The following is a 21,517-nucleotide window of genomic DNA, read 5'->3' as shown; positions in this document are numbered from 1 at the left end:
AAATAAATAAATAAATAAATCCTCAGCGCTGTCGATCCATGATAAGGATAACAATAACATGTCTTTGCTCATTCATCAATTAAAATAGAATAAACGCTCTCAAAAACTTCATCCGAATTTCATTCCTTTCTTTCTTCTTCCTTTGAGCCTTCCTTTCCTTGACCGACGACGTTAAGACGTGCAGCAAGCAGCTCTGTTTGTTTGCTATCAAAATCCACACACAAAGAACCGAGATCCATCTTTCCATCCTTCTCTCTCTCTCTCTCTCTCTCTCTCTCTCTCTCTCTCTCTCTCATGATGTCTCCATCTTCTTCTGATTCTATTAAACCTCGAGGTAAACAAACACACTCCTTCAATTAAGTGCTTCATTTCTTGTTTAATTTCTGCTTCAATATTTTTGTTTCGATTTTTGGCGTCTTGTCTTGTTCAGATGTTTGCATAGTGGGAGTCGCACGTACGCCCATGGGAGGATTCCTTGGTTCCCTCTCATCTGTCTCAGCAACCCAACTTGGCTCTCTTGCTATTCGATGTATGAAACAACTTCTCTCTATCTATTCTTCATAATTAATTACCCTCTGCAGCTTTGCTTTCTCTTCTCTGATGGATGGCTGTGAATGTAATAATGTGATTGATTCGAATGAAATGGTTATCTTGTCTATAATAATTACAAAAAATATATAAAATGTTAGGCGCTCTTAAGAGAGCAAATTTGGATCCATCCCTTGTACAAGAGGTCTTCTTTGGGAATGTTCTAAGCGCCAATTTAGGCCAAGCTCCTGCAAGACAGGCTGCTTTGGGTGCAGGCATACCCAACTCCGTCATTTGCACTACTATCAACAAAGTCTGTTCTTCTGGCTTGAAAGGTCGCTCCCCCTCTCTCTCTCTCTCTCTCTCTCTCTCTCTCTCTCTCTCTCTCTCTCTCTCCCTCTTATATTCAACTTCTCTGATCTTCATTACTGTCACACTGATATTCACTGATCAGTGCTGGAAATATTCTCTCTATTCTTTAATCAGCCACAATGCTAGCTGCACAAACCATCCAGCTGGGTCTCAACCATATCGTTGTGGCTGGTGGCATGGAAAGCATGTCCAATGCACCTAAGTATCTACCTGCTGCCAGGTTAAGCCTTTTTCCCCTTTCTTTTTATGCTTCTTTCTTTGTAATCCCATACTTTGAACAGCGATTCTTCTAGTGACAAATGACAGGTCTGTTTGTATAAATCGTAATCAGGGGATTTTCCCACTGACTCAACTCAAGTATGTAACAGTTCATCAAAATTGCAGGCTTTCTTGCTAAAATAGCTGCCACTTGAAGAATCTAACTTGCGCTTATGTTGGCCATTCAATGTGCTTTCTAAGCTTCATTTATACACACACGAGTTCTCTTTTGGCTTGTTTGGAAAAATGTCTAATTTGTAAACAGACAGGGATCTCGATTAGGACATGATACTATTGTCGACGGCATGCTTAAAGATGGTCTTTGGGATGTCTATAATGACTTTGGAATGGGAGTTTGTGCTGAAATGTGTGCTGATCAACATTCCATTTCAAGGGAAGAGCAGGTAATATTTCTCTAGAGATTGCTCTGCTCTAAAATATACACCCCCTTTGCATATTATGTTTAACTGTTGTTTCTAGTGACCTCTAACATTGGGCTATATCAATGTTTACTTGCAGGATTCTTATGCTATTCGAAGTTTTGAGCGTGGAATTTCTGCGCAAGATGCTCGTCTCTTTGCATGGGAAATTGTTCCGGTATGATTTAGTTCTGTGCTGAACAGCAGAAACGTTTCAGCTTGTTAAAAAATGTCTATGTTCATTATCAATCTCCTGCTGTAGGTTGAACTTCCTGGGGGACGAGGAAAGCCTTCTTCAACTGTTGACAAGGATGACGGTTTAAAAACAGTAAGTACAATAGAGAAGACATGGGATGAACTTATATAGAATATATTTCTTTCAAAGCAGTAATAGGAAGTTTTAGTTTTCAGATCAGAATTCTGTCGAGCTTTAAGTGATCAAAAAATATTACCTATATATGGATTTGAACAATTTTGACCAGTATCATAAATTTATAGACAAGAAAAGTGAGGGTTTTGGATTGGTTGCACTTCCAATCTCAAGTTGGAAGAAGTCACAGCTCTACCTCATGTAACCACTATGTTTCTCCTCCTCCTTTACCCTAACTTTTGAACTTCAATGTCATGATTTTGGAGGTTTAGGAAAAAAAAATTCTTTGTATGTTCTGCTTACAACTGTCCTTGCTAGTTTGATGCGGCAAAATTAAGGAAGCTTCGACCAAGTTTTAAGAAGAATGGGGGTACTGTTACTGCTGGGAATGCTTCTCTGATAAGGTGCTCTCTCTCTCTCCCTCTCTCTGTAATTTCTTCTAATATTGGTGCAAATGTCATATCTTCAATGCATTATGGGCTGTGCTTTTCTATTGGGCAGTGATGGTGCAGCTGCATTAGTGCTAGTGAGCGGGGAGAAGGCACTTCAACTTGGGTTACAAGTAATTGCTAAGATTAAGGGATTTTCTGATGCAGCTCAGGTAGTGAAATGACATTCTCGTTTATCTTGGTTTGCTGGACTTCAGATTGTGTTAATACTAAACCAATATTTTCTGGACAGGCACCTGAGTTATTTACAACTGCTCCAGCCCTTGCAATACCAAAGGCTGTTTCAAATGCTGGTTTGGAAGCTTCTCAAATTGATTACTATGAAATAAATGAAGCATTTTCTGTAAGAATTCATGCTTTTTATATGATATAACTTGGCTCTGATTCATTAAGCATTAACTGCATAAACGTGTTTTAATCTCGGCAGGTGGTCGCTCTTGCCAACCAAAAGCTGCTTGGCCTTAATCCTGTGAGTCTTCATGGAAAATTATTTAAATCGAAATTGATGTAAAGCAGATCAATTTAGTTGTTCTTTCACTTTACATTTTTGCTGTGCGTCCTTTTGCCCTAGTATCTGCAGCAGCTTCACTTTCTTTTCCAATTTGCCTTTCTTATGAATTCAGGAGAAAGTTAATGTCCATGGTGGAGCTGTATCTTTGGGACACCCGTTAGGATGCAGTGGAGCTCGTATCTTGGTCACTTTATTAGGGGTAAATCATTGCTTTTTTCTGTCTATAATTTTTGTGCTTGATGATTTGAAAATTGCTGCTAGCTGTCCATCTCTCTTCTGTGGTAAAACTATTGGGGAGATGGGGCCTTTTTTTGTAAGAAATGGAAGCTGCATCTAGATTATTTGCTTCTTCCATATATTTGTTTTTTTTTTTTGGTCAAATAGATTTGTTAATTTCTGGTGTGCCTGAATTGAAAGTAATGTTCTTGCAGGTACTGAGACATAAAAAGGGGAGATATGGGGTTGGTGCCATATGTAATGGAGGAGGGGGAGCATCTGCCCTTGTTCTCGAGCTCATGTAAGACTTTTCAATTTGTTCAGGCATATGCATGATTTTGATCTTTACCTCTGAGTTCTTAACTTCAACAAGTCACTAAAGAAGTTTGCATCTTGCAGGCCAATTACAAGGGTGGCGCGTTCTTCGTTGTGATAATATAGTGTCACATCATCATAATGTTGTAGAATTTGGCATCTATTGTTTGAACTTTCTTCCTCAATAAGGAGGTCTGTATCAGATGTTATTTAGAAAATATATGCTCTGTTTTGTTTTTTATTTTTGGTTCGGTTTGTCACGCTTTCGGTGTTATTTGATGTCCCCTGACCACCCCCCATCACCCAATGTTGCTGTAATACGGACTCATCTAGTATGGAGTGTGCCAAATGGACAATTGTTTTGGGGTGCGGAGAACAATTCATATGCACTACTGTACTCTCCATTTGTACAAGAAAGTTGAGTTGTTGACTTGCTGGAAATCAGATGACAATGCCTGGGATGGGAAGTAAATGTGGTTTCCTATTCTATTCCTTTCTGAATCAATGAACATCCATCTGAATTGTAGAGTGCATGCCAACCCAAACATTAATATTATTACTTACTGGCTAATAATAAGATGAAGCAGATTCCCTTCCCACCAAAATTGAAATTTGAAACTGCATTTAAACAATCTGAATGGGATGAAACGCAAGCCCCCCTTGAATTGAAGGACTTCGTTTTAGAAATATAAAGGACAAAATGGGAGAGAGAGAGAGAAATTGTAAATTATTACTAGCACAACCAAGTGATGTTGAGGAGAGAAACTCAAAGATAACTTTTTTTTGGAGTGTCGGCAAATGTTGTACGTTCTTTATTGAAGGATGGATTGTTGATATGTTATATGTTGTCGATATTTAATAATATAAGGTATCAACTTATTACAGGGGCGGTTCTGTGCACAGGGTAGGTTGGGTGTTCGCCTAGCCCAAATTTAAGAAGAAAAAAAAAACCTACATATGTTATAAGCTTAGTCCAAAAAAAATTTTAAAAAAAAATTAAAAGCAAACCCTACATCATATCTTCTCTGCCCATCCAGGTGGTCTTATATCTTCTCTCTCCTTCTCTTTGGGCTATGCGACATCAGCTTGTTTCTCTATCTCTTAGCTACTCGACATTAGCATCTTCTTTCTCCTTCCAGTTTCTATATATCTTTAATTATAGTTTTAATTTAAAATTGAGTATTCTAGGGTGTAATTAGGGATGAAAGAGAGTTTTCTAATAATATTGGTAATGCATTGATAATTGAAGAATTTAAGAGTTCTAAGCATCGATAGTTATATTTTATTTTGCTTTACATTTACTTTTGGTTTTAGTTTTAGTTTTTGTATTTGTGGAATTTTTTTTAGTGGATAAAGTTGCATTTGAGGGTAAGGCTCATTATATCCTCCTTAAGTAGGTGTATTTTTTTATGTTTATTAATGAAATTCATTCGTATAGGTGTATCTTTTTATGTTTATTAATGAAATTCATTCGTTGAGTTTAATATATAAAGTTTCGCCCAATTGACTTTCAAATTCTAAAACCGTCACTGACCTATTATCGATAATATTGATACAAAATTCACATTGTGCACAAAGAATTTCTAATATGTTATATAAAAAATCAATCGCATGAAATTTCCATAACATTCTTAATTTTATCAAACTATCGTCTAAGAGGGGAGAGAAAACAGAGTGAAGAGAGATGAAACTAACTAAACCACGATCGGTCTGCTTCTTATAGAGGTGGGAATAAGAGGAACAGAAGGCGGGCAGGCAGGCACCGTGATGGCTGGTCAGCGGTCTAAATATCTCCCGAGTTTTTGGATTTTTTGTTCCTTTTTCCACGTGTGAGAGGAAAAAATAAAAATAAAAAAAATCTCCAATTCGATTTTTGGGATAGAGATGGCGAGAAATGCAATAGTCAAGGCCAATTCTGTCTATTCCGAATTCTAAGCGGTTGGCATTTACCGTTACCTAGCGCATACTTCTCTCTGCTTCCCGCTAAAATAGGACAAGTAAAATCATGTACAAGGCAAAAACTTGAATGAACCTCATCTTTTGGGCCTGTTCTTGTTTGCAACGGACCCGGAGCTTCAATCACAGAAATTCAGAATTCAGAATTTTGAGACCCAGACCACCACCACCACCACCATCTCATTCTAACTTTGTTTCTTCAGAAAGTTCCTTTTAATTTCTTAATTCGTGAATTGGCTGCCTGGTTTTCTCAGAGTCTTTTTCTGATGATCCTTCACCTCTGACTCGACAATAACTTCGTCTTTTATTCTTTGCGGTGGTACATACGTACGTGCTTTCACGTTTTCAATGGTTTCGTTAATTTGCTTCTCTCTCTCTCTCTCTCTCTCTCTCTCTCTCTCTCATCTGTTTGATTTAATGAATAGCTTTCTCATAAATTAAAAACATCTGTTTAATTCTCTACATGCTATTCTGTATATTGCAATGCATAGATAGCTGGTACATAAAAAAGATGCACATAATATATATAATATAAATATACACACCTTGTTTGTTGGCATCCACTCCCACCTTTGGTTGGTTGAATTTGGTTCAATTATTTTGATATATTAGATTGAATTGGTGAATGCTAATTGATGTTGTGACACTGTCATGCATGCATGTTTGCAGAAGAGAAATCAAAATGGCTAATATCCGTGTAAAGGATCAGCAAAAGGGTTCGGGTTCGGGTTCTCCGAGGGCAGAGGTGGGAGAGGTTGACACCAGGGCTCCATTCCAATCTGTCAAAGCTGCTGTTAGTTTGTTTGGTGAGGTCGTTTCTAGAGGGGGAAAAACCGCCAGTTCCCCTGCTAATGCCAATTCCCCTGCCAATGCCACTCCAGTCAAGAAAAAACTTTCTTCAGAGGTAACTCGGTACATTCAAACTCAATTAATCCCTTCAATTCATATATTTATTTTCCTCCTTTCATCCCATAGGCCATGTTAACTTATTTCCATCTCTAGCTACCCTTCAGACTTGAGGGAGGCTAGCTAGCTGTTTGGTAATGTGATGATGGTCATAATTTAAACAAACTCACAGTTAATTAAGAATGAATCTGCTCATTAATTCCTTGTCTGTCAGAATAATGCACTGGACAAGGAGACACAGCTTCTGTTGGCCCAGAAAGAACTAAACAAGATCAAGCAACAACTAGAGAGTGCGCAAACTACAAAAGCTCGAGCACACAATGAGCTTGAAAAGGCTAAGAGAACTCTGCAGGATCTCAACACCAAGCTCAAAACTGTAAGCGACTCCAAGCAATTAGCCATCAAAGATGCAGAACAAGTCAAGATTCAGGCTAAGAAACTGGAAGAGGTCAAATCCAGAGAACCCATTGAAGGTGGAGCTTGGAAACGCGAATTGGACCACGCTAGAAAGGAGTACACAGCCACTGTGACCGAACTCGATGCTACAAAGCAAGAGCTCACCAAAATCCGACAGGACTTTGATGCCGCCTTGGAAGCAAAACTGGCTGCATTCCAACAGGCAGCAGAAGCTCAACGTTCCGCAAACGTTAACTCAGACAGGGTTAATGAGCTCTCAAAGGAAGTTGCAGCCATGCAGGGATCAATCGAACAGCTAAAACTTGCCTCCCAACAGGCCCAACAAGAGCAGGCAAACGCTGTGGCTGAAAAACAGGCCCACCTCCGATCTTACAATACTGCTAAGCAACAAATAGAAGAGAAATTACTATCTTTGAAGCTAGAAGTTGATCCTGAACTGACCGAAAGTCTAGAGGCTAAGCTTGAGGAAACAACTTTAGAGATCGAAGTTTTACAAGAAGAAATGAAAAAAGCCCACGCTTGTGAAATGGACTCCATGAGAGTGATAACTGTGGAGCTGAATGAAGCCACAAAGACGCTGCAGGAAGTTGCTGACGAAGAAAGTTCTCTTCGAAGCTTAGTGAACTCCCTCAGACTGGATTTGGAGGATGTGAAGAGGGAGCAAACTGAACTGAAGGATAAAGAAATGGAAATGGAATCTCTTGCTGCTAAACTAACTGCTCAAATACAGAAAACCAAGGAAGAGGCAGAGGCACAGCTTAAGTCACCTCCTAGTCATCATGAGTATGATCACAGTTCAACTGCCCATAAGCTTTCATCTGAAACTGAAAGCGCGAGGCTGGAAGCAGAAGAGATGAAGAAAAATGCTCATCAACAGAAGCGAGAAGCCGAAGATACCTGGGTTGTAGCAGAGGAAGCAGAGAAGAAACTGAAAATCGCCCTGGAAGAAGCTAAAGATGCCAAAGAAGCAGAAAAGAGAGCGCTTGATGAGCTCAAGCTCTTATCCGGGGGGACACAGGAAGCAGGTACTTGTTCAAATTCAGAGACCAGTGGCGGCAAGATCAAACTATCATCGGAGGGGTATGAATCTTTGACAACGAAAGTCGAGGAATGTAGAAAATTGGCTGAGCAGAAAGAGGCAGAGAGCATGAACCAAGTAGAAGCATTCAATGTGAGAAAAAGGGAAGTAGATAAAAAGTTGGAGGCCAATTTAAAAGCGATAGAGGAAATCAAGACTGCGACAGACATGGCATTGAGCAAAGCAGATATGGCAGAGTCAGCAAAATCAGCGGTGGAGGGTGAACTTCGCAAGTGGCGTCAAGAAGAACAAACAGTGGCAGGTGAGTCATCAGGGTCATTCTCCATTCAGTTCTAACTTGTAGGAGGATGCAAGAGCAGATCATTGAGAGAGAAACACCAAGTTCTCTTTCTCTTTCTGTTTCACAAGTGCCTAAGCTTGGAGAATTGATCTTGCAATGAAAAGATGATAAGGTATCTCCTCTCCCCATCTGCCTACCGTAGTATCCCATTTTTGGTGTATTCAGGAAAACTTATTTATTAAGAGTCTCAGTGGTTCAGAAACAGGGAAACATGTAAATCGCTTGTTATCTCATCTCAATACTCAAAAGAATACTTTCTTCTCTTATTGGCTCTACAGAAACTGACATGTTTTACCTCCATGATTTATAATTGTCAGTCAAAAAAACATATTTAGAAATCGCTGAAGGTGAAAATAGGTTAATCTGTGCAACTAGCATATGATTTCGAACTGTGCAACTAAAGATGACATGACAATTTTCTGCTGCACTACAACGCACATCAGGCTACGCACGGCACAGGTCTGAAATGAGTATCCAGCAGCCATATGTCATATTACATACACTGTATTAGCTATATCCCTTGTGAAGTTCACGTAGATAATGCGAGCAACTACCATTACAACCAATCATATCGTATGATTGCAACGGTAGGACCAGTAACGCAAAGATTCCTTGTCCCGCAGCTTTAGACTGAGCACAAAGGCTTAAGATTCATCACTGCAAGTCTGCAAGGCACCAAGCTCTGTGGTTTCAGTCACAATTGATTTTGAGGTCATCTAGAGAGTCAGAGAGCCCATTCCCATTACCAAACTTGTTAAACTCAGATTCTATCGTTTTAGCAATATGTGTTCCTTCTGCAGCTGGCTCAGGTACATCCACATGAAAAGAACCCTGCTTCATTGGGTGAACAGGTTCCTTGATCAAAGATTGCTGCTTGATGTAGTTGTAGAGCTGTTGATGAAAGTGGTGGTCCAAGGAGAAGCAATTTTCAGCTCCATTCTGTGAATGCCGAGATGATCCCGAACCTTCTCTTTTACAAAAATGTGGAAGAGATCCATAATCCATTATCTACACAAACATCAAATCCAACTACAAGATTAGTCCATTTGAATTTTGACGCTGCCAAATGAAATTACTAAAGATATCAAAATCAACTTATTCAAAGATGATTTTGAGAAATATGACAAGAGCTCATAAACATTCAAGTTCTCAAGACTTCAAGCATTATAGGGAAAACATCTTACCTTCAACAGTTCATCCCTACCACAACCAGACAACACCTGCACTTTTTTCCTTGTCCGCTCCTGCAAAAGGGGCTTGACAACCTGCTAACAGTCCAAGAATTATACAACTGCCATTCCAAAAGGGCATCCAAAAGATATAAAGTTTTAGAAGAACATGAGCACCATACTCCCTATGGCTTAAAGATCAATAATGATCATGCAATAAACAAAGTGGGGACGAACCCAGTTATACAAGACACAACAGATTACATGATATCACAAAGAACACAATGTGAAGACTAACCTTCCAACAAGCTGAGAATATATATGGGGCATTTACAATGTAGTATGTATTTGTCTTCTCTGGGTAGTTCAAATCATCAATTGTTGATATAATTGTCAATAACTGCACAGGCATAAAACATACAAGGTAGTGAATGCTACACGGTTTACATTGTAGAACTCATTTAGATACATACAAAGTAGAATCTTCACGCTTATAATCAACCTAATTTAAGTTGGTTATAAAATTTAATTAAGGAACATTGGACAAACCTAAATAGATTTATCAGCTGTACTTATGATAGGAAAGAACAAGATAGTCTAAACTGTAATGAAAACAAATAAACAAATAAACTTCTGGTTATATTGTACCTTAATTTGGCTTAGTGCTGAGAGCTTCAAACCAGTCATATCTAAAACCTTCACGCAGGTGGTAATAGGCTTACCATACTTCCTCGATGCAGAGGGCTACAACCGGACACACAGGTCAGAAAAATGACTTGTGAAAGCTTAGAGATTCAAGATCCCATACTCACCAAAATTATACGATCTCGATATTCATTAATTTGAATGTGTGACTGCACATAGTAGTGAACCTGCAATGGAAAATAATAAAAAATTACTCAAAGATTGTAAGGACTCAAGGACCTTCAGCATCAAGATAAAGAGGCAGAAGTAGATGATTCAAATTCAATCATTGTTGTCAATTATAAGACAAGATGGTCTTTCATTTAAATCTAGAACTTACAGATGCTTTGTCAAATGTACTTAGCCCAACACCAATGGCAAAGACTGGCAAACCCTGAAGAGAAACGAAGAATGAGTTAAACATGTTACAGCACACAAATTTCAACCCAAAAAAAAATAATAATAATCACTGGTAGAAGAGACATTATTATCAAAGGTTCAATTCCCATGGAGCAAAAGATTGCAGGATTGAAATCGTCAACACTGTCATGGTCTTGAAAAGAAAATGTAAACACCAAAAACAGATAAAAGTTTTAAGTTAGGATGAGCACCTCTCTTGAGTAACCCGAAAGACCTATGAGCTGTGAATCTCGTACTGACCGGTATAATTCAGTTGGAACAATCGGTTTCTGCATGGAGGAAGACTCCAAAAATGTCAGCATCTGGAGACCAGCACATGTATAAATAAGATTGATAATTTTTCAATCACTGAAAAACACCAAAATGTTAGGCAAGTACAGGAATAGGATAAACTTACGGCCAATATATTGTCAATCTCATTTTGTACCCTCCAATTTAAACAATCTACCAACTGGAACATAAAAAAGATATCATTTCAGCAATTAAAAATATAAAAAAAGAAGTGAGCTGACAATGGATAGGATTTCATTAGATTAAATTGTGAAGCTAAAGAGCTGCATGTTACCATTTTATGGGCTTTGGCGACATTCCACTCTCTTGCTTTGAGAAAACGGCCGAAAGTCTCAAGAGGATATCCTTGATGAACATTCTATATAAACCAGGAAACAATTTTTATGATAAATCCAAAATTCAAAAAACATGGGGAAAATATATTATAGAAGGGAAAGCATGAGTATGATCCCGAAAGATCCAGTAGAGCTCAAAATTCAAATCAAGCATTTGATGGGCAGGTGAATTGCCATGAAATAGCAAGAGAAGAAATGATAAAGACAATGTCCATGATGTGGAACCAAATAGCAGCCGCCTAGTTGGTGTTATTAATATCAATGAATTATATTTGTGAGTTTTGGGGAGTTGAATTGGAATCTTGAGTCCTAGTGTTGCTAAGGAAAAGAGGGGTCTACTTAAACTGGAAACTGCAGTAAACATGCTTTGAGCCTTGGCCCTTTGGGGATGGCAGCAAATGTCAATTTGGCAATCACCCAGAAAAGATTAAGCAAAACACAAGCCATTGGCAACCCACAAAAAAAGTTTAAATAAGAGAAGTCAATTAAAAAAAAGGAAGTAATAAATTGGAGAAAGAAAGTAAGTAGCATTAGCATAGCAGAAGAATTGTAAGCTTGATTTTGAGCTGAGAAGAGATCGGAGAGACGAAAGTAGGAAGGTAATAGAAAATGCGAACCTGAAATGTTCTCTTGAGTGGCTCATCAACTGCCATTACTCAAAAATCCAGCAAATAACAGAGCAACAAAATGAGAAACAGTAAATAATAAAAAAATAAAAAAAAAAGGAAGAAAGAGAGAGGGAAAGCTGAGAAAGCTGACCTTGATCCATCAAAGCTTGGAACTGCTTAATCGCTTCCTGAGAAACGATCCCCATTTCTCTTAAATTTCGCTCTGTGTCCGTCTCTGAATCTGTTTTTGGGTTGCTGAGCAAAAAAAATTAAATAAAAGCTAAAAATGAGAATGAGAGAAGGCAGAGGTCGTCCTGCTAATACTAATTTATATTAATTAAAGCAAGCAATTCAAAAGAAAAGCGTATTAATTTACTAGGAAAGTAATAAAGAAGGAGGAGGAGGAGGAGGAGGAGGAGGAGGAGGACCCTTTGTTCCAGTTTTATTTAGCTTCTCTTTTTTCACTCTTATTTTATTTTACTGCAACAGAAGACCAACCAACGATTTGTAATTTGTTATTGTTAAACTTTAATGAGATAGATTTATTAGGGAAAAGACAAACACTCGTGTCAGGCTCAGGACTCAGGAGGAGGAGGAGAAAGACTTTTTATTTTGGGTCAACAATGTCGTGAGAGAGAGAGAGAGAGAGAGAGATTCAACAAAGGCGGGCCTACGTGCCCAGCCCTTTATTCCCCAACCCCTCAGAAATTACCCAGTCTTCTCTCTTTTATATACTCACTAATTAATCTGTTATGTTCGGATACTTTATAAAAATAAAAATAAAATCTTTCATGAGTTTTGCTAATTTCAATTTTATTTTTTTTCCTTCACTCCTTCCAGCCAGCCATCTACCCCAAATACAAAATATTGGGTCCCACATTGCTAGATCTATCTGTTGCCGTCGGATACGACTTGCTTGGTTTCTTCATTTCAGATGGAGGATGGGATCCCGAATCCCGATGGATATGCTTTCTTTGTTAACTTATTGTGAGAGATTGTGAGACTGGAGGAATGCACGGTCCAAATATAGGAGGACGGCAAAGGCAAAGGCAAAGGCAAAGGCAAAGCTAAGCCAATGCAAATGCGACGCGGCACTTAATTTGTGCCAAACAGCTGCTGAAACTGAAAGATTCCAATCTGATCTTGATCTGATGCGCCAATGCCAAATTGCCGATTGTGGTCTCCCTCCAAGGACCCTCCATACCTCACAATTCTGCCACGTTTAATGCCTTCCTTCTTCTTCTTTCTCTTTTCCTTTTTTATTTTTATTTTTTATTCAACTGGGGAGTGATGAAAGAGGACTACTCTTGTCTTGGGTTACTTTTAAGTAAATTTAGATTTTAGCTATAAAAAATTCTCACTTTCGAAAAAAGTCAAAGTTTTTTCAAAAAAGACAGAAAAATCTCTTAACTTTCAAATCAAAGACATGCAAGTGTAAATGATTTCTTAGGAAATCCAAAAATAAATAAGACCAAATTTGTCAATTTTGGCTTTTTTTATAAAATTTCTCTCTCCTTTGGATTTTTCCAAATCCTCCATAGTTTTTATTTTATAATTAAATTACTCATTATTATTATTTATATTGGTCCTCTGTCTGAAGTTATATAGTCTTAATCTTGGGTTTATTTTTAACTTGTTAAATACACTCGTTTGGGAGTAATTTTCAATAGCCCAAAAAGCAGTTTTATGAAGAATCACTTCTTTAAATAATTACTTTTAAATGATTTTATTGAAAAGCGCATAGAAGATGCTCCTGTTTAGAATCACTTAAAGTAATCATATAGAGAAACATATTGGAGGTGATTCTCCTAATAAATGATGGGCTGGGCTGCAATGTATCATTTTCTTCTTCTTGTTTGTTGTTGTTGAGGAAGGAAGCTTCCTAGAAGTTACACTCCAGATATTAGTAAGCATTACGTTCGTCTTGTGATGGAACAAGAAAATCAAAGTTTGTCATTCATGTCACTGTCGCCTAAAATTCAATGTAAATGTACAAACTGTAATTTGTAATGAGAGACTTGACTTGTCAATGCCAAGTTTGAATTGATTGTAATCATAGCATCCTTTCAATATTAATAATGAGGTCCTGTTCCTGTATGTATGTATGCATGTATATATAGCGAGCCTTGTTAATATGTGATAAGCGGCCGCGATTCCTTCTGAATTATACGAATATACCCTATACATGCGCGTTTCGTATGCAAAGTGAACCGGTCAAACTAAAGCATCTGTCAGTATATCAGAATTCAAACATTTATATATATATATATATATCTGTGTGTACAGTGGTTGTGCAGCAAGCACCACCACAAATTAATTAAGAGATATTGTAGAGCGCTGCGCAGGTAGGAAGAAAAAAAAAGACAAGAGCAGCAGTTGGGTGAAAAGTGAAAATGTCGGAAGATGATGATCAAATTAAGAGGATTAGTAGTCATGATGATGATGAGTATTACTACCGTAGCAGCAGCTGCAACGTATCATCATGCGAGATCGAGGAGGATGATGAGGAGGAGGTTGGTTCAAGTTCAAGTTCAAGCAGCAGATCATCATCAAGAAGATCAACCCAGGTCGATGATATCCCAAGGGAGATCGAAGAGCTTTTTGGGAACAAACGATACCTACCCATGCCATCCATCAAGGAGGATTATATAGATAATCAACATGATCATAGAAGCAGCAACAGCGTTTATGTGGCAGTCGGTAAAAGCGAGTCAAGCATGGAGGCGCTGACCTGGACATTAAAGCACGCTGCTGACCCCTCATCCACCACCGTCTATCTCATTCATGTTTTCCCGGAGATCCACTTCATTCCGAGTCCTTGTAAGTACCAAGTACGTACGTATATGATATATCATATGCATTTGTGTCTGTGTCTGTATGTATAATGTATGTGTGATCTGTTGTGTTGGCCAATTGGATATATTTGTAGTGGGAAAGCTTCCAAAGAGTCAAGTGAGTTCACAGCAGGTGGAAACTTACATGGCCCAAGAAACAGGCAAGAGGAGAGAGCTCCTCCACAAGTTCCTTGACAAATGCTCCGCTGCAAATGTTAAGGTTGACACTATGCTGATTGAAAGTGATATGATCGCACGGGCTATTCTAGACCTTATCCCTATTCTCAACATAACAACGCTAGTACTTGGAACTACCAAATCCAATCTAAGGTAATTAATAATATATGCATGCAGGTGCAGCCAGCCATGCACCAAATTCATTACTTCATTTATATTTACTTGGTCTCTTCTGATTCGTGATTCGTCAATGAACTCCATCATCTTCTGGAATAGGAAATTGATGTCTGGGAAAGGAAACGGGATAGCTGCTCAGATACTTCAAGCTGCACCGGATGGCTGTGAGATCAAGATCATCTGCCAAGGGAACCAAGTCATGATGGACCAGGCGATTCACTCCCTTTCCCCACGTCTCAACGATGATCCCACTACGACCAAGTCTATGCAACACCAACAACCGAGCAATAATAATGAAGCCTTTTCATGCATCTGCTTCAAACCCAAGTTCTCTTCCTCCTCCTAAGCAAGGAGCAAGGAGCATGGGTTATATACTTAGTTACTGCTATTATTACCAACAGCAGCGGGGATAGCTCAGTTGGGAGAGCGTCAGACTGAAGATCTGAAGGTCGCGTGTTCGATCCACGCTCACCGCATTTTTAAAGCTCCTTTTGTTTTCTTTCAAAAGAGAAAGAACTTTGGATGCATCGTATGCCCGCATTGTATTAACTTTCTTTCTAAATTTCAAACATCCGATGCCCGCATTGTATTAAAAGAACTTTGCCTTTCCATATTAGCGGCGGCAAATCCTCTTTCCAAGTTCATTTGCACATTCCATAGAAGAAAGAAAACAAGAAGAAATTAATCCCAATTTCTAAGCTATGCTGGTATTTTCTTTTTCACAACCGTATACTAATTCGGTGGCAGACCGAGAACAGTGTATAATATCTGTTGGGCAAGCATTTGCATTGCAAGAAGAAAGGGGCTCTCCATTGACCACGACCCTCAAACATCCGATGCCTTGCACAAAGTCCTAAAAATGGGATCTAATTCATGTCTTGATTTGACAGAGAATTCATGCAATGATTATGCAATAAAAATTTAGAAACTGTCAACAGGTAAAAACAACAACAACAACAACAACAAACATACCATTTCTCGTCATCTATCAAGAAAACAACTTAACCTCACTACTAACGGTCCCTGAATTGTCCGAAAAAGTTCTTTCCATCCAATAGAAACCATTTACGATCAATAAACTAGGGCTAAAAGAAATCAAACTCCAGATAATTATCAGAACCCTTTTGATCAGGAGCTGCTGTGGGAGTAGGAGCCTTCTCCTTCTCACTTGATGATGCTGTTGGGGCAGGTATCCGCTCAATCTCAACAGGCTTTGGGATCTCGGGTGGGGTAGCACAACGTATCAATGCCCAATTTACACCTTCAAAGAAGGGATGTTGCTTTATCTCAGTTGCCCCTCGTTTGTACGCCAATCTGTGCTGTGGTTCCTTTACAAGCAATCCCCTTATGAGATCTCTTGCTGCAAAACTGACGACTGGTGATTCTGGAAACCGGAGAGGCTGACCAACAACATTGAACAACGTTGCACGATTCCCAGAACCCTTAAAAGGAGTTTTACCAAACAACAGCTCATATAAAAAGATTCCAAAAGTCCACCAATCAACAGCACTTCCATGACCTTCACCCTTAATGATCTCCGGTGCCAAATACTCATGGGTCCCAACAAATGACATAGACCGGGCATCAGTTGGCTCTGCAATGAGCTCAGGTAATGGTCTGACTTGGTTTCCAATTTCATTTTTAGGTTTCCTGTCCTTCTTGGACTTGCTAGAAAACAAACGTGGTGAGAAGCATGTTGTAGGAGCTACACAGGATGGCTGGATACAAGAAGGCGGCTCAATGCAAGCTGGCTGGACACAATAAACAGGGTTCTTCCGCAAGGGTTCAAACTCCATGGATGATGTTTTGACAAGAGTTGGACTAACAGCACAACGGAGGGAAAGGTCAAAGTCGGAGAGCATTATATGACCATCTTCCCTCACCAGGACATTTTCTGGCTTAAGATCACGGTAGACAATCCCAAGCATATGGAGGTATTCCAGAGCCAGCAGTACCTCAGCCACATAGAATCTGCAAGCTCAAACCAAAATTAACTTGTTACCATCAAGTGCTATGCACACCAGGACCATTGCTCATATTATTTGAAGAAATTTAAATCAACATAAATATCAACATTTTGAATGATTACGTAAAACATATTGTCATTGAAACCCAACATAATATCAATATTGAGAACGATTACATTCCTCCTGCAGGATCATATGATAGTTGCAGGCTGATGTTTAGAATTATACACCTACCATCTTACTTACTAGAACACTAACCATTGTCAAACTTTGAGGACTTAGACAATGTAGTAATATCCACATTGTTTTTTATAATATGCACCTATGGTTCTGATTTCATCAGTTAATCATGGCTTCCAATATTTGGACTTTTCTGAATATGAATGTTGGGGAAAATTAATGCAAATTACAGTTCCACAAGAATGCATAAATAATAGATTTTTAAGAAGGAAAACATCAATAGCTCAATATCAATATAGTCTTGCTTCATTTAATGCTTTCGGATGATTACCAAGAGTATTTTCTAAGTGCTAAATAAATTATAGCAGATTCAGAATACAATGTTTGGTTAACAACCTATGACAAAGGAAAAACCACTCCCTCACTTCGGATTGAATCGTTGCACAGACTATGTGATCTACATAAGCCTGCCGCAATCCTAATATCTAGGACATTATGTTCAATTGTCATTTTAAAAGACAAACCATACACATTCAAGCAAGAACTCTACAGCATGCCTGCTCAATCAGGCCATACAATTTTCATAACTTATGTACCAAGTTTATTGAACTGACAAAGTAGCCCATATGTTTCCCCAAGCACCATATGCTTGAGAGTCCACCTAGATAAATGGGTTTTAAAGTACGAATTATTTCAAGAAGATAAAAGGAAACCTTTCTTTCTAGTTGAACATAGGGAATTAAGGATAGAATTTAAGAACCTGTGCCATATACAGAAAAGCTTCCCTTTTCACAGCTCTAGTTAAACAAACTCTTCTTTCTTTCTTTTGCCCTAAGTTCTCAGTTAAATTCAGTTTTTTTTTTTAAATAAAAATAAAAATCAGAGACGATATGAAGATGAAACAGATCATTCAGATCAAGTAAAATGAAGACAGCCAGATAATATGTGCAACTTTACTGAACATACTTTACTGCCTGCTCAGAAAAATGCTTCCCCGGCTGCCTCTGCCTGAGAGTGTGCAAGTCTCCTCCAGGACAGAATTCCATCACCAAACATGAAAACTTATCTGTTTCAAAGTGGGTATATAATGTTGGAAGGAAGGGATGATCCAGAGATTGCAGTATCTCCCTTTCTGTCTGAGCACGAAGAAGCTTTTTACGACTTGCTAGAGACCCTTTGTCCATAACTTTCATTGCAAAATAACATTTAGTTCCACTTAGCTCTGATAGGTAGACACTCCCAATATCCCCGCAGCCTAACCTCTTTAGTAGTCTGAAATGACCCAGACCCAGAACCCCATCTCTTGTTCGGACAGCTTGGATAGCTTCCCATCTCAAGTCATTTGCTTTGTGAGGCTTGCTGATGCTGCTACTAAAGCTGCTACAAGTGCTCTCATCACTCACATCACTGCTTGTGCTTCCTCTGCACATACTGCTCTTGCCACTCTCTACAAAATCAACTCGATCACTAATCTTGGCACTTCCACTAGTCTTGGCAAGACTGCTGGCTCCATCGCTCACTTTGGCCGAAACTGAACTGTCCTTCACACTTCCATACTCTGATGTCTTCTTTTCTTGATCAACAGAACTTTCCAGTGAACCTCTGGTCTCATTTACAACAGAATCTACTTCCTTGGATGCTTTCTCAAGGTTGGGTGATAATGAAATCGAATTCAATTTATTAATCAAGGAATCAGCAGATCCTTTTTCATTGGAATTTGCCGACCGTTTATTATCAGAAGCTTCTACTGCAACCTGCTTTGTTAAGTTTTGTATAGATTTTGGTAATTGCTCAGGAGTAGCGAGCTCAGGTCTGGTTGGCTTCACTCCCTGTGGGGGAAATTGCCTGAGATCATTAGTTTCTACGGTCTGAACACCAGCTGTTTTCTGTTGCAGTCTTGAGGAAGCTCTAGCACCAGATTTTGAGGCCATCAGATTTCAGAGGAAGAATGGGTTATCAAGCAGATTGAAAAATTTCATTGCTCTCCCCCATTATGGGCAACATTGTATCTTCCGTTAGCAGCCAAACATAACTCTTCCAGCAGCAATTATCAATCTATATGCATTTTAGAACATTCAGATGTAATAATATGTATGCACATACATATTTATATATATATATATATATATGTCAATTAAAAAGAAAAACAGTTCCTTAAATCAAGTAACAAAATCTTAGGAAGATGGAACCATTAGACAACCAGTTCCCTTCAAATGGCCTCACAAAGTAGATCACGCAATAAGATCAACGAGCAGCAGTTGCTACATAAATATATATACACTCTAAGAATTACCAGGACGCTAAAACATAGATAGCTTATTAGCAAACACAGTCTAGACATCTGCTAAAGTTGAGTCAAAATGCAAAATTTCAGAGCTCACGGTATAAAGGTCCCTTTTTTCTTTTTCTTTTTTCTATTTTATTTGATAAGTAGCCTATAGACCTAAAACCGAATTGGTAAACCATATATCCGAGCACAGAGCTACATGCAGAGCTTGATCAAATGATGCTCATTACATATTGGGTAAGTAGGAATATTGCTTACATATGCATTACCCACCCACCCACCAATCGAAAGAGAAGAAAAAAGAAGAAGAGGAAACAGGAAAATACAATTAGGGAAATTGAAAAAGATTGAGAACAAGTATTAAGGGATTGAAGGACCACAAAAGAAGTAAAAAACCAGTCAAGTAAATTGAGCCAAATAGAAAATGCAGTTCATATTTGATAAAAAAAAGTACCAACCGTCTTAAATGGATGAAATTAGCATAAGCAACTAAATGAACTTGATCAAGAGACAAATACATAGAACCCAGATCTATAATCACGAAAACCGTAGCTTTCAGTCAAAATCCAAGACAGATCCAAAAGCACAGAGAGACCCAGATGCAAAAGACACGTCTAGAAGGCAAAGAAGCGCAAGCCCATGAACAGAGACGCGAATACCTAAAAGGAAAAGTGAGAGAAGGGCAAAAGGAGTACCTTATTTTTGAAGGATCAGGCTTGAGGAGGGGCTTTGCTTTGGCAGTGAAAAAGGAGAGGAGGTACTGTAGAAAGAGGCGCTGCTCATAGCTTGTTAATTGCTTGCCGCTGCTGCTGCTTGTGGAGAGAGAAAGAGAGGGCACAAAAGGGAGCCTGAGAGAGTAATGAAACGGACTGGGCCTCCGCTTATGGTGGACTATTAGGCGCAGAGAGAGAGAGAGAGAGAGAGAGAGAGAGAGAGGTCAAAGACGCAAAGTTAAAGAAAGCTTCTTTGTTTTGTTTTTGTTTTTTGGTTTTTTTTTTAGGATTCAATAATTTCATTGGTTTTTTGTCCCAAAACTAAAGGGGTCCGAATCATCAAACTGCTCCGAGGACTCACAGGAGTCAGGTCTTTCGCACCTGTCTGTCATATGCGGCCGGCTTCCCTCTCTCTCTCTCTCTCTCTCTGTTTCTTTTTCCCTCGTCTCATATAATCATTTACTATTGCCAACTCAACTGGTTGAACTTGAAAGCCCCCATCAGTGGGGTGTTCTGTTTTTTTGTTTTCTATTTGTACTTTTGGATTATAAAAAAAAAAACTGCATCTTACTTTGTTTGAGCCATGTTTATTTGTTGTTAGTTTAAGGCTACTTTAAGCCTTATTTACTGAATCAGTGAGGTCCCATTTGCAAGATGAAGAGACCAAACACCTCGTCTCTAGGTCGCTCTGGTTGCCTAATTTGGTACCCGCGATCCTTTATAATCACAGCTAACGGGACAATGGTTGGTCAGATATGGGAATATGCCAATATGCATGACTAAATCATCTAGTCTCCCTTAACCGGAAAAATAAAATTAAAAAAATCTAATCTAAGACATATGATATGTCCATTAATTCCTTGATTAACAGATTGGAATCCAATGCATTATGCACTGAAGGATTGAAGGATTGAAGGGCTTCAGGTCTGGTGGGGTTTGGTCATTTAAGGTTGTCAACTTGGAGTTGGACCTTTTTTCCTCCAAAGCCATGTTAGCTCTGGTAATTACCTTCATGAATACATGTGTCGTTGCAAAGCAAAGCAAGCCAACAAACAAGGGCCCAAATTTCTGATGGGACAAGGCATCGCAGGTGGATCACTCAATCTCAACTCAAACCCCGTACGTATGTATGTATACAGTATTCCATATGGATGTTGTTGACCAAAGAAAAACTCCTTATTATAGCTAGGAAGTTAAATAAGAATTCCCACCACCAGTATGCATTGCAATTTGCAAGTCATGAGAGAGAGAGAGAGAGAGAGAGAGAGAGAGCCCCTTTAATTACACTTATATCCCTTTTCCTTGCTAGTTGCTAGTTGCTAAACAAAACAGATGATTTTCACAACTGTATTTGGTCCCAACTCTCTATTTGGCCACGCAAAAATTCTTATTAAATAGTTTAAACAAAAGGGGCCAGTTAGTTGGAGTCTATACATATTAACACTAAAAGTTTGAGAGAATTTAACGCCATCGCCATCGCCATCGCCATCTCCATCTCCATCTCCATCTTCTCTAAAAGGGATATGATTTAAGTCTCTCCCTCCCTCCCTCTGTCAAATCCACAATCCTCCTTTTGTTT

At 38.8% G+C, this 21,517-nt stretch overlaps 5 protein-coding genes and 1 non-coding gene across 10 annotated transcripts; 4 read left to right on the top strand and 2 right to left on the bottom strand.

The window, feature by feature from the left end:
• Window positions 1–74: 74 nt before the first annotated feature.
• AACT1 (Thiolase family protein) lies at window positions 75–3,679 on the top strand. Its single transcript, XM_008226416.3, has 14 exons — window positions 75–334; window positions 431–529; window positions 690–863; window positions 1,015–1,120; window positions 1,424–1,562; window positions 1,678–1,755; window positions 1,840–1,905; window positions 2,266–2,351; window positions 2,449–2,548; window positions 2,629–2,739; window positions 2,824–2,865; window positions 3,020–3,106; window positions 3,339–3,424; window positions 3,523–3,679. Exons 1-14 carry the CDS (start codon window positions 295–297, stop codon window positions 3,554–3,556), a joined length of 1,248 nt encoding a protein of 415 aa, XP_008224638.2. The 5' UTR covers window positions 75–294; the 3' UTR covers window positions 3,557–3,679.
• Window positions 3,680–5,343: 1,664 nt separating this feature from the next.
• On the top strand, window positions 5,344–8,377 carry LOC103324372 (weak chloroplast movement under blue light protein (DUF827)). Its single transcript, XM_008226417.3, has 3 exons — window positions 5,344–5,721; window positions 6,064–6,298; window positions 6,515–8,377. Exons 2-3 carry the CDS (start codon window positions 6,077–6,079, stop codon window positions 8,090–8,092), a joined length of 1,800 nt encoding a protein of 599 aa, XP_008224639.2. The 5' UTR covers window positions 5,344–5,721; window positions 6,064–6,076; the 3' UTR covers window positions 8,093–8,377.
• Window positions 8,378–8,438: 61 nt separating this feature from the next.
• Window positions 8,439–12,162, bottom strand: LOC103324403 (Sec14p-like phosphatidylinositol transfer family protein). 4 transcript variants are annotated; one of them, XM_089048120.1, is made up of 12 exons: window positions 12,032–12,162; window positions 11,755–11,858; window positions 11,613–11,641; window positions 10,935–11,018; window positions 10,767–10,820; window positions 10,561–10,671; window positions 10,290–10,343; window positions 10,078–10,137; window positions 9,914–10,009; window positions 9,564–9,665; window positions 9,281–9,361; window positions 8,439–9,104 (listed from the first exon to the last, which is right to left on the bottom strand). In XM_089048120.1, the coding sequence occupies exons 2-12, from the start codon at window positions 11,807–11,809 to the stop codon at window positions 8,787–8,789; spliced, it is 1,044 nt and encodes a 347-aa protein (XP_088904246.1). In that variant the 5' UTR covers window positions 11,810–11,858; window positions 12,032–12,162; the 3' UTR covers window positions 8,439–8,786. The 4 variants fall into 4 exon arrangements, with proteins under 4 accessions (XP_088904246.1, XP_016648127.2, XP_088904247.1 ...); XM_016792641.2 differs by having other exon boundaries at window positions 11,980–12,156; XM_089048121.1 differs by having other exon boundaries at window positions 10,561–10,638; window positions 11,980–12,125.
• Window positions 12,163–13,889: 1,727 nt separating this feature from the next.
• On the top strand, window positions 13,890–15,489 carry LOC103324374 (Adenine nucleotide alpha hydrolases-like superfamily protein). The gene is made up of 3 exons (XM_008226418.2): window positions 13,890–14,423; window positions 14,533–14,767; window positions 14,891–15,489. Exons 1-3 carry the CDS (start codon window positions 13,997–13,999, stop codon window positions 15,135–15,137), a joined length of 909 nt encoding a protein of 302 aa, XP_008224640.2. The 5' UTR covers window positions 13,890–13,996; the 3' UTR covers window positions 15,138–15,489.
• On the top strand, window positions 15,195–15,267 carry TRNAF-GAA (transfer RNA phenylalanine (anticodon GAA)). Its single transcript has one exon. It is a non-coding gene; the product is annotated as a tRNA-Phe (tRNA).
• Window positions 15,490–15,685: 196 nt separating the features above from the next.
• D6PKL2 (D6 protein kinase like 2) lies at window positions 15,686–20,438 on the bottom strand. Of its 2 annotated transcripts, none has more exons than XM_008226419.3 (3): window positions 19,921–20,438; window positions 17,905–18,993; window positions 15,686–16,762 (listed from the first exon to the last, which is right to left on the bottom strand). In XM_008226419.3, exons 2-3 carry the CDS (start codon window positions 18,867–18,869, stop codon window positions 15,877–15,879), a joined length of 1,851 nt encoding a protein of 616 aa, XP_008224641.2. In that variant the 5' UTR covers window positions 18,870–18,993; window positions 19,921–20,438; the 3' UTR covers window positions 15,686–15,876. The 2 variants fall into 2 exon arrangements, with proteins under 2 accessions (XP_008224641.2, XP_088904244.1); XM_089048118.1 differs by lacking the exon at window positions 19,921–20,438 and adding an exon at window positions 19,684–19,751.
• Between the last annotated feature and the right edge of the window lie 1,079 nt (window positions 20,439–21,517).

Source organism: Prunus mume, linkage group LG3, assembly GCF_029339155.1.
Source record: "Prunus mume cultivar Tortuosa linkage group LG3, ASM2933915v1, whole genome shotgun sequence".
Lineage (NCBI taxonomy): Eukaryota > Viridiplantae > Streptophyta > Magnoliopsida > Rosales > Rosaceae > Prunus > Prunus mume.
This window is presented reverse-complemented; position numbering and strand designations above follow the sequence as displayed.

What these genes read in the sequence shown, in the direction of transcription:
- AACT1 (XM_008226416.3), top strand. Translation starts at nt 295, where the DNA reads ATGATGTCTCCATCTTCTTCTGATTCTATTAAACCTCGAG. An exon ending in AAATAAATGAAGCATTTTCT is followed by an intron (nt 2,740 to 2,823) that starts GTAAGAATTCAT and finishes TAATCTCGGCAG; the next exon opens with GTGGTCGCTCTTGCCAACCA. An exon ending in TCTTGGTCACTTTATTAGGG is followed by an intron (nt 3,107 to 3,338) that starts GTAAATCATTGC and finishes ATGTTCTTGCAG; the next exon opens with GTACTGAGACATAAAAAGGG.
- LOC103324372 (XM_008226417.3), top strand. Translation starts at nt 6,077, where the DNA reads ATGGCTAATATCCGTGTAAAGGATCAGCAAAAGGGTTCGGGTTCGGGT. An exon ending in AGAAAAAACTTTCTTCAGAG is followed by an intron (nt 6,299 to 6,514) that starts GTAACTCGGTAC and finishes CTTGTCTGTCAG; the next exon opens with AATAATGCACTGGACAAGGA.
- LOC103324403 (XM_089048120.1), bottom strand. Translation starts at nt 11,809, where the DNA reads ATGGGGATCGTTTCTCAGGAAGCGATTAAGCAGTTCCAAGCTTTGATG. An exon ending in TCGCCAAAGCCCATAAAATG is followed by an intron (nt 10,821 to 10,934) that starts GTAACATGCAGC and finishes TTTATGTTCCAG; the next exon opens with TTGGTAGATTGTTTAAATTG. An exon ending in TTTCGGGTTACTCAAGAGAG is followed by an intron (nt 10,344 to 10,560) that starts GTGCTCATCCTA and finishes GTTTCTCTTCAG; the next exon opens with GGTTTGCCAGTCTTTGCCAT.
- LOC103324374 (XM_008226418.2), top strand. Translation starts at nt 13,997, where the DNA reads ATGTCGGAAGATGATGATCAAATTAAGAGGATTAGTAGTCATGATGAT. An exon ending in CCACTTCATTCCGAGTCCTT is followed by an intron (nt 14,424 to 14,532) that starts GTAAGTACCAAG and finishes ATATATTTGTAG; the next exon opens with TGGGAAAGCTTCCAAAGAGT. An exon ending in ACTACCAAATCCAATCTAAG is followed by an intron (nt 14,768 to 14,890) that starts GTAATTAATAAT and finishes CTTCTGGAATAG; the next exon opens with GAAATTGATGTCTGGGAAAG.
- D6PKL2 (XM_008226419.3), bottom strand. Translation starts at nt 18,869, where the DNA reads ATGGCCTCAAAATCTGGTGCTAGAGCTTCCTCAAGACTGCAACAGAAA. An exon ending in TTTTCTGAGCAGGCAGTAAA is followed by an intron (nt 16,763 to 17,904) that starts GTATGTTCAGTA and finishes TTGAGCTTGCAG; the next exon opens with ATTCTATGTGGCTGAGGTAC.